At 40.6% G+C, this 13,733-nt stretch overlaps 1 protein-coding gene across 1 annotated transcript; it reads left to right on the top strand.

Moving 5' to 3' along the window:
- The first annotated feature begins 6,993 nt into the window (after positions 1–6,993).
- On the top strand, positions 6,994–7,638 carry CLDN34 (claudin 34). Its single transcript, XM_032198593.1, has one exon. The coding sequence runs from the start codon at positions 6,994–6,996 to the stop codon at positions 7,636–7,638; it is 645 nt and encodes a 214-aa protein (XP_032054484.1).
- Positions 7,639–13,733: the final 6,095 nt, after the last annotated feature.

Genomic DNA, 13,733 nt, shown 5'->3' with positions numbered 1-13,733 from the left:
AATTCTGTGTCCTTCAGGCTGTCAGGCTGGGACATCTTGGAGGACTCGGGCTGTAATCACAAGAGCAGTATTTCTGAAAGGGCGTCTTACATAAAATTGAATTTTGCATGTGAGTTACCTATATACATTGGTAAGTGTTTTAGAGCAATTAGAAAAAATGGCATATGGTAAAGCTTACATATTTTTATAATATGTTAATGATTAACTGACTCCTTAAATCTTTGTTGACTTAGTGGGAGAGTGACAAGGAACTGTGAGGTACCTGTTTGGTAGCGCAACAAGTCAGAAAATTTGCACGGGCATTTTTTTCCACCTCCTTTCTGGAACTTGCTTCATCCAGCTGACTGCTTCAAAGCCTTAGGCAACTCTCAGACTCACAGAAGTAAGTCTTCTCTTTCTTTATATGACTTATTTTATGAAGTGCTGATAGAGAACAGACGGAGAGAGATTTAAATATTTATTTGTTTCCTCTAAAGAATGTTTTCCCAATTGGGAATTGAAGAATTAAGTTTTCAAGCATTAAATCATAGGGATATTGCTAAGAAGAGACCTTCTTAATTACTCCACTGTTTTTGTTGCCGTTGTTTTTTTAACTTCCTTTTTCCTGCAAGACTTAGATTGAACTAAGGCTTTGGTTAGTAAGCCATGTCCTGTATAGACCAATAAAGCTGCATCTAGACTATAAAGCTTTAGGAAAGAAGGATTTGAATGTTAATTTCAAAATGCACGTGGTGCCTGGCAAGTGTCTAAAGCTAAAATATTTGCTTAAACATGAGAAAAACTGAAATAAATGAATTCCTGCTTACACAAGCTGGGAAAAACAACTTTGTGCATATTTTATAGAGGAAGAGTTTATCGTGCACATTCTTTTCAAGGTGGTTACAATGTGCATCAGAATTCCTAAAGCAGAACAGTCTTTTGACAGGCAGATGTGCTGCAGCCAGGAAGCAAGGATAGGCAAACATTGTCTATCCTTTTAAATAAATATATTTATTATATTTACATGCTTGTTCCTTGGAAGCATTAGCACAGCTAAAATAAAGCCCACTAAAATAAAAACTGTAGCAACAGAAAAGCAAAGGATGATTCTTCCTGCCTGCTTTGGAAAACTCTCCTTTCAACCACCCAACCCATGCCTACAAAGAAAGCCTCACACTCAAGCTGCCGTGTGAAGGCTGTGTGCTCGCCCACTCCCCGTTTGTGGGGAGGTCCTCAGGCACTGTAGGTGCTGGGAGCGCTCACTCCTCCTGACCATGTGCCTGTGCAGCACCTGGGCTGACGCTCTGGGTGCTCCCAGTTTGCCCCATTTCTCCCACAGGCATCATCTGTTCCTGTTCTTTTGGGATGACTCCTCTTGGGCAACTTTTTCTCATGCCCCGGGCTCATGATCAGTGCCCTGATCCTCCTGGTCTGTCAGAGACCTGGATGTGGTCCCTCAACTGTGCCACTTAGGCTTTAAACGGAGCTCCTTTCAAGCCTCAAGGCAAAGGCAAAGCAGTCTGTAAAAACTATGACAATACAGGGTCAGCTGGATCCCGTTTCAAGCTTACTGCCATCACACTCCATACGCCCCTGCAACATTTCCTCATTTAACTTTGAGCTTAAGGTGGGATCAACCACAGACAAGTAAATTAGTGAGGCGTATGTAGGAATTATTGGTTTCACTTCATCCTGCCATCAAAGCAAATCAAAGGAAATCGTTCCCTGAAATGGGCAAAGAACTTTTACACAGCTAGATTTCAATGCGGAGCAGAAGAGAAGAGTTTCTGCAGTTTGCTTTTTTTAAAGCACAAAGCGAAAGGGGAGGCAGCAGGGTTCATAACACTGGATATGGACATTTGGGAAGAAGTGGGGTGCATAAGGTGTTTTGAATCTGGAAATACTCTACAAATGCTTTTAAGACTTTATGCCCTCCTAATTTGTCTTTTCTATTTGAAAATGGGTGTATTAGGGGTACACCAGGTGAACCTAACCACTAGACATCAGGGTTCAAGACCTCTCATCAAGGAGACTGCTGCTGGAGGTCCCAGTGCACTGCCAGGCTGGCACCAGTCTCCACAAGATCCCTGCTACATGGCAAACTTCCTCAAAGCTGCCAAAAAAAAGCTAGTGCCATCTGGCCCTCACCCCATCATGTGAAATGATGCATTTAAAGACAAGTGTTGGGGGTGATCTCGCGGCTGGGGGCACTCTCTTGTGCCCCCCTATACACTGAGCCCCTGGAACAGGCCCTTGGCCTATGAGGGGATCTGAGACCCAGTAACCCGAAAAGGCCCAATTACATTGAAAGGCCCAATTACATTAAAAAAGTATGCTAGCTAATGTCTGACATTTTTTTTTTTTTCTTTTCCTCATTCACCTTCACGATATTTTAAATCTTTTTTATAAAGTAGGTCTGAAACACAGTTGATGCTTACAGAATGCTGAATGTAATTAAAATAGATTTTCACAGGGACCAGAATTAACTCCAGAAGTGAAATGCATGTAGGTGTCATTGAGGTTTCACTGCTCTGAGAACACAGTTGCAGCCTTGTGTCACTAGAGATTACTGGAAATGCAAGAAGTGTAGACAAAATCTGACGTGCAGCTTCATTTGTTTGCTCCCACTGCTGTGACCATCAGGAGATGTGACCGTGGCCACAAAGAGCTGACCTTTACCTCTTAGGCTGCAGCATGCCATTTTGTTCTTTTTAAAGGCAAGCCTGAAGCACAGATGACCCCCAAAAGCTCTGTGAAACCATTGAGAGCAGCTTGTCTCCATTTTTTTTCCTAGAAGCAAGCCCATAGCAGTAAGAAAATTGCCACAGCTCCCAGGCATTCTTGTCTGTTCCTTGTACCGAAGAGAGGGAAAGCCATGTCTCAGAGTGTCCCTGAAATAAAGGGGCCCAACACAAGTTTCACAACAGCTACTCACTGTGTACTGATTTAAATAAAAAGCAGCAGTAAAGATGAAAGGATCCTTCAAGTCTTTATGTTTGGACTAATTTACTAATGTGTACCTCTTTTTCATTAGCTTCTATCTTCCCTGTGAAAATTTCCATTGAATGCTATCAAGTTTACATTTTGCTTTTACTCAGTAGGGTATTTGGTTAAAAATATATCCATGAATGAAATACCTTGCAAATTAAGAAAATGAAAGATGTATCAAGAGAGAAAATGACAGCAAGGCACTACCAGATGAGGAGCCTGTGGAAGTGGTTCTCTTTTTTCTAGCTCTTGTTTCTAGACTTTTGAAAGAATGGCCCCAGAAGTTGCTGGAGTGCTTGTTGGATTGGGCTGAAGCTACTTTAAATTATAATGTAGATGTATAGGGACACCAAGAGGTGGGACTGAGCCACCTCTTAACACAGTCCTCTTGCTTCTTTGGGTGACAAGGGTCTTCAGTGCCGCCTTTTGCCCACTGGCATACACAGCACGTACACCTACCTGGCTCCTCCCGGCCTCACTGGCTTTGCAGTCAACCTCTACCCCAGGAAATATCTGGCATGCAAACTCTGAATGCTGGCATCCACAGCTCCGAGTGAGCTTCCAAATCAAGACATGCATGTCGGTAAAGCCAACTGATTATTCAGATGACCTCCCGTCGCTGCCCGAATATGAGTTCATTTGCCTTGGGAGATTTTGGGTAGTGCTCACGTTACATCACTGTGTTATTCAGATCATATAGGTAATCTTACTATGCTAACTGAATTAATTCCAAACATTTATATAATTACCGAAGCATGAGATCAGTCAACAGATTACGCCATCGCCACCCCTGTCAGCCTCTCGCCCCGGCTGTCCTGGAGCAACCGCGGCTGGAGGCGGCCTCTGCTGGCGGCTCCGGGGTGTGCTCGGGACCTGCGAGCAAAAATCCGTCTTGGCCAGAGCTCCGCAGTTTTGGAAGGGCTCGCAGTACGCTCACCTCGAAAGTCCGCAAAAAAAGAGCTCGTTTCGCTTCCAAGAGCCCGTGGAGGGCTTCCAAAGAGGATTGAGCAAAGGCAGGGTGAGCCCGAGGGGCTGTGCCGCGGTGGGTCACGCACACGGCCACGCGCCAGGACCTCGAGGCTAAACACTGGACGGTTTGGCAAAACTAAAATATTGAATCGGCAATGAAGGATAAGCTTAGAAGTGCCTCCTCTAAGACACTGTGCAGGCTCCTGATTTATGTAAGAAACTTGATGCTAAATATGCTCTTATCTGAATCCTATCCTTAAAATCAGTGCTTCTGGCAAGTGCTGCATGCCCATTCTGAGCTGAAGATTGCAGTAAAACCTATAGTGCTTTTATTAATATTCACTATAATAGAGACAGGAAACAGAAAATAGATCACTGTGCTTGATTTTGATGTGTTTTGTATGTCAGGCAACTTCCTTGCCAACTTGACATTTCATTCATTATCTTCTTGCTAGTCCTAATACAAGCAATGATGACTATAGGCCTCTGTCTGGTTTTTCAAAACAGGCCAGTACAAAAACTGTAATTCAACTTCATGATTGATCTCTAAAGTACTTCTTTACTTCTTTTCCACACAGATTTTTCTCTAAATCAGTACCACCAGGTTAGATCTAATAAGCTCCAGTAGGGAGGGTAAGGAAAGTAAGCCAACACAAGCAACTTCTTGTGTTTCTAGACATTTGGTACTTCATCTAAACATGGGACCTCCAACTTTGTTATCTGGTTAATTTCTGTTGTTTACAAAATTTTTGTGTAAGCATTGAATTCTTTCATTCTAAGTGTTTGCTTGTTCTGTATATTTGGTGAATATCACAGTGAAAACAAAACAAAACAAAACAAAACTTTTCCCATTTTTGATTTTTAAATTTTAATTCTGGAAACCATTCCAAATAATGTACCATGTGACAGAGGGATCAGAAGTTATGGACACAATCATCTTGTTTAATTCTGTGAGAAGACAAGTGGACAAATTCAACCCATAAATATACATACTGACATCATACTCTTAACAGCTGTCAGTGATACCGAGCAGCATGATTGCATGTCTTTTATGACCTTGATATCAATCAATTGATTAAATGGGTGTTTATAATGAATAGGAAAAGTCTTACAGAAATATGAGCTCTGCCCAGAATGGTATTTTAAGATGGTTCAGATCTGGCCTCCGCGTGTTCAACTGATTTAAACAGAAGCAGAAGGAAGTCAATGCAGAAATATTTTGATTGCTTTCTTCTTTTGACTAAGAAGAATCAACTGACAGGTACAGAAAATTCACTATTTTAATGTGGAAATGTGACAGGAAAAAAAAAAAAAAATTCCTAATTTCATGTGAGGGCTACCATACTGTGGCTGTTAACAACTGTCAAATTTATATATATGTGTGTATATATACATACACACACATATATATAAAATCACTCTGCAAATACAGCAGCTTGAGAAAGCATTTAAAAATAGGTTTCATTTTAAGTAGATACAAACATAGGAGGATATTCTGGAGCAATTTCCTCCACACCAGAAAAGATTAAGTATACATTTGCAATAATGGAGATTAATATGTCCCACAGGAAACCAGTCCTATTGAAAATACATACATGAACTGGGAGACCAAAATGACAAAACTGAAGATTTTGCTGTGTCTGGCTGGTGTCAGAAACCACTCTGTTCCATCCTCTTATCACTGGCATCAGATTCAGGACTGAAGTAAGTAAATAGTGTGTACTGGTGTGAGAAGATGGAAAGTTTGCTTAAGCCCATGTTGTTATAAAGATATTGTCTATTTAGGATTTCCACATATGGATTTTTGCAGCTAGATTGTATCACTACTGGTATTTGTTAGTTTAAGATAAGATAAGTAAATAGAAAAGTTGTTGTTTTAATAACAAAACTCAGTTGCAGATCTATCTTCTTGTTACTGGAGTGAACTTGGTACAGTATTTCTTCCGTCTTGAATGCACTGGAGGCAGGAAAAAAGGTATTTTAGATAACTCATGGAATACAAAGTTCCCTACTGCCTTTCAGGTCTACATAATAAATTCAAAGTCACATTTTCTCTGCTGACAAGTCATTGCTATAGCTATTCAGAAGGCTTTATTAAAGATGTGGGAAATTAAGAGGGCTTTTTCATTAAAAAAAGACAACCTTAACTTGCACTCAGGCTGTAGAGTCAGCAAACAAACCTAGAGCCTTTTGTTAGGTGAAATGACTAGAGTCTTTTCCACCACAGCCTTAGGATGATTTGGGCTGGAGAAGCCAGATATGTTATGAACAAGCGTGACTTGTGAAGGAAAAATGCTGCAGAAACCTCTGTTAATGTCTGAGGGTGGGAAACTGAGGGCTGCACACCCAGGCTCCAGCCTCTGCACAGAGCATTGCATTTCTGATTCACTCCAGTGTTTCTGATAAAGCACTCATGGCTGAATAAGCTAAAATGGTCAAAGTTCAGTTGTTGTTATTAGACTCGTGGCCCGGGTTTGCTCATGCCTCTGAGCTACGACATTTTCTAATGTTGGTCCCAGTGGCCTTAGAAAATGGCAGCAGAAAAGCAGAAAGTGTTTCAAGCAGGGCTGCTGTGCAGGAGCCACGGCTGTCAGGGACGACACACGTGGCTTCTGCAACTGCCTCATGGCATCTCACAGTACAGGATCCCAAAGATTTTGTCAAATTTACCTTCTACTAGCCAGTACCCCGGGGCTATTGGTTGTATGCAGTGCATATAAGGGCCTTTGGAACATAACAGTTAACTTGGGAAAAGATGTGTTTTCCTTTTGTGAATGTAAAATAGAGGTCATGATGGGAGCTAATCATTATTTTACCTTTCCTTTGCTTGTGATACAATGAAATATATGGAATTAAAGCCTAGATATTATTTATCTATGGGCTTCAACACTTCGCAACAGTTAGAGAAAGGTGACTACCAGCCTCCTTCCGCACATGTACTCCCTCCTGCTTTTCACTAGCAGAGGCACCATTCACACAATCAGTAACTTTATGATGTGTTTCTTTCCAGTACCCATCTCTCTTTGCACGGTCTGAGACAGAGCAGACCTCCAAACGATGAGCTCCCTGACCAGCACCTCACACCTCCAGCTGGCTGCCTTTGCCTTGGGTACAATAGGCTGGATCCTGTGCACCATTTCCATGGGACTTGTGGAGTGGAGAGTGTGGCATGTGGACAACACCACCATAATCTCCTCTGGCATTGCGTGGGTGGGGATTTGGAAAGTCTGCTTCATCAGTTATCTTCATGTCTCATCTGGCTATAAAGAACAGTTCTGTCATAAATTCAGTGGCTATGACTCCTTCATCCCCCACGAAATTTATGTTGCCCAGGGTCTTCTGCTGATCGCCATGGTCATGGGTTTGCTGGGACTGACAGCCACAGTATTTGCTCTGAGAAATATTTATATGGGAATCAGCCGCAAAACTCTCATCACCCATTTCTTCCTGCTGGGTGGCTTCTTCTACATATTTGCCGGTCTGTGTGTCCTGGTTCCAGTGAGCTGGAACTTCTATTCTGTAGCACAAAACCAGAGCATCGCTTTTCCGCCCTCTTACTACATGCCCTCCAGTCCCACGGCGCAGGAAGTCGGTGCTGCCATTCCCATTGGGATCATAGCCGTCATCTTGCTGCTGCTGAGTGGGACTTTTTCTCTCTCCTACAGATTTCCTATAACCACAAACACAGACATGAAATCCTGATGGGATAAATCCCCCCGTGCTGTTTCAGAACAAGAGCACAGTCAAAAGATAAGGATGTCAGCACGAGTAATTTTATAGTCAAGAAACAGCAGAATTTAATTGTATCCTACAGTAGCCACCATAATTTGTTATATAAACCAGCTGAACTACCATTTTGATTGTCACATATGACAAGAGGTTCGTTTTTGAGATAACTGCTGTAAAGCAGCAACTGTGATTATTAAGTTTTATCAGTCTCCCTCTTTTGTATATACAAACTTTGTTGATTAACTTATTTGTGTGTGAGTGTGTGTTTCAGGTATTTACTATATTTAAACAGCTGAATCTGAATTAACTGTCCTGTTAGAAACACATGGAATGACACATGTTTTACTGTGAACTTGCTTCCTTGTTGGTACTGAAGTATTTTGTCCATTATTAAATGACATTTTTAGTGAAGTGTATTTTGTGACAAGTTGAGACTTTTAATACAAATGATATGAGTGTATCAAATGGTTGTGTCAAATGAGTCTTTGCTGAACTGTCTTACAAAGCTCTTGCCAGTCTCTCTTCTTGCTCTAGGGCATGTAAAGAGCCATGTCTTTAATGCTTCTGTTTTTCTTCCAAGCTATTTGCATTTTATGTTGCAACACGTTTGCCTGTGGGCAAGGTGTGCTCTTAGTTCCTCACCTGGGCAGAGCCAAAAAGTCTGCAAACATATGCTTCTTCATCAGACACTTCACTGAATCCAAAGGTGTTGCAAAAGATGGAAAATTCTTCTAGAAGTTATTACAAAACTGCTGCCAAAATCAGTGCTCTTAGTAGTTGGGAATACTCAGTACAACTTCCCGAGTATGATTCATCTAACCTGATGCAGACATCTGTACCTAAATCGGTCACTTTAGTCTTTGTTTATAGTCAGGGCAGAGAAAAAGACAGTCTAGACAGAAAAAGACATCTATCCAAAATAGATGCCTAGAGTAGCAAGATGTAGGAAGATGACATGCTCCCTAAAAAATCTGTTTCTCTTAATTCATTATAATGACTGTAATAACTACAGTTGCTAACTCATGTGCACACAACCAAACTTCACATAGGAGGGAGGGAGAGAGGCCCCAAACACATCAATAAAGGAAACAAACAAACAAAAATAAAGAGGTTGGGAGGGATGAGCAGACAGTGCTGACAATCTGATGATTACTGAAAACAGGTTCCAGAAAAAGTGATTGCAGTTTCAAAGAAATGCAACAAGAATCTAAGCAATTTATTTTTACTGTTTTAATTATTAATTTTCTCATAGATTCGGAGGAAAAAAAAAAGAAAAGAAAATGTAAAGCAAACAAACAAAAAAGTAACTTATTGTACATAACAGTATAATGTAAAATGCCAGCAAGACAATTCATATTGCTTGTGGTTGTTACTCATGGTGAGTACTTTTGCTGTCTTTAAATTTTGGAGAGAGAGAATGCCAAGCACCTCAACCTTTTGCAGTTCTCTCCTCTTCTTACTTTTAGGAAGAAAGGTAACTGTCCAAGTTCTTAAACCATTACAGCAGCTCCTCTGTCTACTGCTTGCTTTCTCCCCGGATCCTGGTTAATATCGCTTTTTTTTTTTTTTTTTCCCACCAAGACTGCTCTTGTTCATTTCTGCCTTAAGTTTCACCCCAAATGAACCCATTAGAAACACATAGATATGAGCAAGTTAGTCCTTTATTACTACCTCATCTTGTTAGAGCATTCCATTTTTATTCTCTACATCTTCCACACAGTCTTGTCTTTGCTCTACTGACTTCCTACACAGAATCCCTACAGCACATTCATTCCCTCTCTGGTCTGCCCATCTTTTCTGAAATGGTAGCCTATCTCACCATTAGTGATTGATGAGATGCAGTTGTTTATCTTTGGGTTGTTTGCAGTGCTGCAAAGCACTTTCAAACAGTGCTTCAGTGAAGGTGCATGATTTGATATTTTGTTTATTCAATATTGTTTCTAGTTTCATGTCTGTTAAACATCCTACACTACATTGACATTTTTCTTTTTAAATGTGCAGGTCAATGGACCTGTTTTCTCTTCCCACAGCGCTTACAATGATACTAGATTTTATCTTGTTGTTGTAAAAAAAAAAAAAAAAAAAAGATGTATCCATGTGTTTATGCCAGCATTTCCCCACACTAATAAAAGACCAATATTTCCTGGCAAGGAACTTGAACTTTAACAGAAAATTAGTGTTTTCACAACTTTTTTTTGAACTCACATATGTAAATACAACCCCAGTTGTATTTATTATTTATATTTACTAAATGACTGTGTTGGGTTCACACTTACTCATCTTGGCTTAAAGAGAAAGCAACATCACATGCCTGCCAACTTTTTGCATTGCTGCCACAGCTGTTTCCACCAGGGATTCTGTTGGTCTGTCCTGATATGCGATTGTAAAACATTTGTCATGGGTCATATGTGTAGATGAGGTGTTGAGGAAAATCCCTAGCCAAACACTGAAATAGATTACCTAAGGGTACGTGTCCTTTTTCAAAATTACATTTTACTAAAAATAAGTTTAGATAAATACTGCCGTGCATGACATAGAAATGTCTGTGGCTATGATCTAGGAGAAGCTGTTGATGTCCTTTCCCACCGTGCTTCCAAGGTTTCTAATGCAGGCATCTATCAGTAGTTACATGGTCCAGATTACACTTTGATATATAACAACTTGTGGTTTATAGTCAAATACAAGAGGATATTAAAAATTCCAGTCCTTCCCTGAAGAAAAGATAGGAGAAAATAAATCTTAGCTGAAAATAAGGTAGAGGCAAAACTTCCATTGGTTTCAATGGGATCAGGTCTGTCTAATCTTGATTCCCCCAGGCTGTGTAATTCATAAAATTCTAGTGAATGTTTACATTCATTAAGATTTTGTAATTAGAGAAAAGTAAAGTAACGTATTTGTTTCTTCACAAGAGAGGAGGCAAGGTTTCTTTGTGCAAACTTTCATGATACATTAGTTAGAGAATTAAAAAAGTTAAGCTACCTTTCAGTAGTTCAGTATGTTACCATTTCAGTTGGGTTTGCACAGCTATTTTTAGGGTTGCCTACAAAATCTGACACCTGAAATGATTTGGATTTAAAACTCAAAAAGTGCAAAAATTTTCTGGAAGGCTATTTTCAATCTAGATTACTTTAGGGAGCTACTCTGTAGCCTGTCCCTCCCTGCCATAATTTGTAGTAGCACAACTGAGGACAGGCAGTGAGCTGCGGTGCAAAGACAGGATTGTGTGGTCAGAGCCTTGAGGGACAGAGAAAAGGGGCGAGAACAAGCAAATTTCACTATGGAAGGGATCGTATCAGTGAAGCTACATCTTCAGCTTCAGTGCAGACCCGGACCTGCTGCATCTCCAGTGACAGCGCTGCTCGCTCTGTGGGTTCCACCCTGTCTAGGAATGTCTCCAGGCTGGCCTCAGTTTATATGCACAAACCAGCCTTGCTTTATTTTTTCTGAGTTGACAATAAACAAGTGTCTTGTGATTAGCTCACATGCCTGAATGCACTGCTGGGGCTGATCTAAATACCCAGACTCTCTTTCAAATCTGCTGGATATCCAGACACAATGATAAGGCATCCATCTCTGACTTGCAGAACATACTCCTTGGCACTATTGTATTAAACAAAACATTTTGTTAACCCTATTAATGCAGACTATTTACCTTACCCATCTATTTATTGCCACAGACCAAAATGTGTTAAATACTCTTCTCAAAAATGGATGCTTAAATAGTGGGAGAATCTGAAAAGTTTCTAATGGTAAAACAGGCCAATAGAACTATGAGATTTTATTCCCAGGTGAATATGTAATTGTGACTAACATCATTTGAGTCAATGTTAAGGAAGAGGAAGGAACAAGAGGCATTGTACTGTAAAGTAGGTCATAACGTTATTTGGGTTAAGTCAATAAACAAAATTTTTTATTCACATCAGCAGTTTTACATGTAGACAATTTTAATTGCTGACTTTAAGTTCTTTAGTTTATTAAAAACAATGCTAGTCTCAGAAAGAAATGTCTTTGTTGTCACATGGCTTATGGTATATTACAATGATGAGAGTAAGGGTGTTTTTCAAGAGAGCTATTTTTAGGTCTTGGACCATTTTTCCCTTAGAATGGAAAAACTGAAATGTCACAGGCAATTTCCTGCTCTTTAGGCCATTAAAATACTTCAGGACAAAGAGTTTTTGCTTTAAAAATATAAGTCTAGCTGGCATAGTGTTTTAACAGTGAATTGTTTTCTTAAAATAGGAAACCAATGTACATTAAATTAAAGGTTCCCAGAAGAGACATGTTCTCTGTGAAAATATACCTTTTTTCAAAGCTGAACTGGAATTCCTTTCATTCTTGTCAAAATCTGTATTGTCAGATCCAGCATCAGCTCATAAAAATGTATTTTTCAACCAAGATATTCCCTTCTCACTACTCAGATATTTACTCTATTTACATTGCATGGTGACGTTCAGTAATTAGCATGGTACTTCAAAGTGTATTGGCTGCCAATCATTTTATCAAAACCACCTAGGCACCAATCACAAAAACCTAAGTTAATCTCATCTCAAAATTAGAAAACTAATAAACACCAATAAATACTGGCACATTTGGAATGGGGTACAGTATGGACTGTTAAGATCCAGTTCACAGGAAGCCACGTTACCCCCTTTCTCTTGGGATGTATTTGGAAAGGTCTAAGCACAAGATAAATACCTGGAATGGTATTTTGAAGAAGCATGTAAGTTTTAAATGGTCCAACACCCTTCAAGGTTTCTGACGTGCAAGCTGTTTTATGGAAGCTGAATATGCCGACCCATTATGGAATAAAGTGGCACTTGAGAAAAGTTACATCCTGCTTTTAATTAACATTCTCAAAATATTGCCAGGTACCTGCTCCCCCAGTCTGTCCCAAATGGCCTCAGAAAAAATACTGTAAGTAGAAGAGAATGCATATGAAAGCAATACAGGAGACTTCTGGAGTGCATCAAGGATAACTTCCTGGTCCGGGTACTAGAAAAAACAACCAGAGGAGAAGCGTTACTGGAGCTGGTGCTCACCAATACAGATGAACCTTAACCTCTTATTAAAGAGGTTAAGATTGGAGGCAGTCTGGGCTGCATGGCCCACACCATGGTTGAGTTTGTGATCTCAAGGAATACTGGCCTGGCAAAGGGCAAAGTCAGGACTCTGAACTTCCAAAGAGCAAATTTCCACCTGTTTAAAGATCCAGTGGATGAGATCCCATAGAACATTGTCCTCAGGGACAAAGGAGCTCAACACAGCTGGCAACTTTTTAAGTATGTTTTCCTTATAGCACAAAAGTTCTTCATCCCCCTGTGTAAGCAAGCAAGCTGGCAAGGTAGAAAACATGGATGGCTGGTCAAACTGAGGCACAAGAAGGAAACGTAGAGGCAGTGGAAACAGGGACAAGTGGCCTGGGAAGAGGACAGGGATGCTGTCTGAGTGTGCAGGGGTGGGATCAGGAAAGCCAAGGCATGGATGGAACTAAGCTTGGCAAGGGAGGCAAAGTATAACAGGAAGGGAGTCTGTAGGTACATTGCTCAGAAAAGGAAGGCCAAGGAGAGTGTAACCCCATTGATGAATGAGAAAGAACTGGTAATGACAAACATGGAGAAGGCTGAGGTACTCAACAACTTCCTTGCCACAGCCTTCACTGCCAGTAAGACCTCCTATGTCTCTCCTTTCCCTGAATCTGTAGGTGGGGGCTGAGGGAACAGAGTCCCTCCCAGTGTAAGTGAAGACCACCTGATGGAACTTAACAAGTACAAGTTTATGGTGCCTGATGCCATGCATACCAAGGTCCTGAGGGAAATGGCTGATGGAGTTGCCAAGCCTTTCTCACCATCATATTTGAAAAGTCCTGGCAATCAGATAAAATCCCCAGTGACTGGAAAAAAGGAAACATCACTCCCATTTTTAAAAGGGTAGAAAGGAAGACCTGGCGAACAAGTGACTGGTGAGCCCCACCTCTGTGCCTGAGAAGATCATGGAACAGATCCTCCTGGAAGCAATATCAAGGCACATGCAAAACAAAGAGGTGATCTGGGACAGCCAGCATGGCTTCA

The sequence above is a fragment of the Aythya fuligula genome, chromosome 1, assembly GCF_009819795.1.
Source record: "Aythya fuligula isolate bAytFul2 chromosome 1, bAytFul2.pri, whole genome shotgun sequence".
NCBI lineage: Eukaryota > Metazoa > Chordata > Aves > Anseriformes > Anatidae > Aythya > Aythya fuligula.
The sequence above is the reverse complement of the archived record's forward strand: the minus strand, read 5'-3'. Positions and strand labels throughout refer to the sequence as shown.

Excerpts from the sequence above, each read along its gene's own strand:
- CLDN34 (XM_032198593.1), top strand. The coding sequence starts at position 6,994 with ATGAGCTCCCTGACCAGCACCTCACACCTCCAGCTGGCTGCCTTTGCC.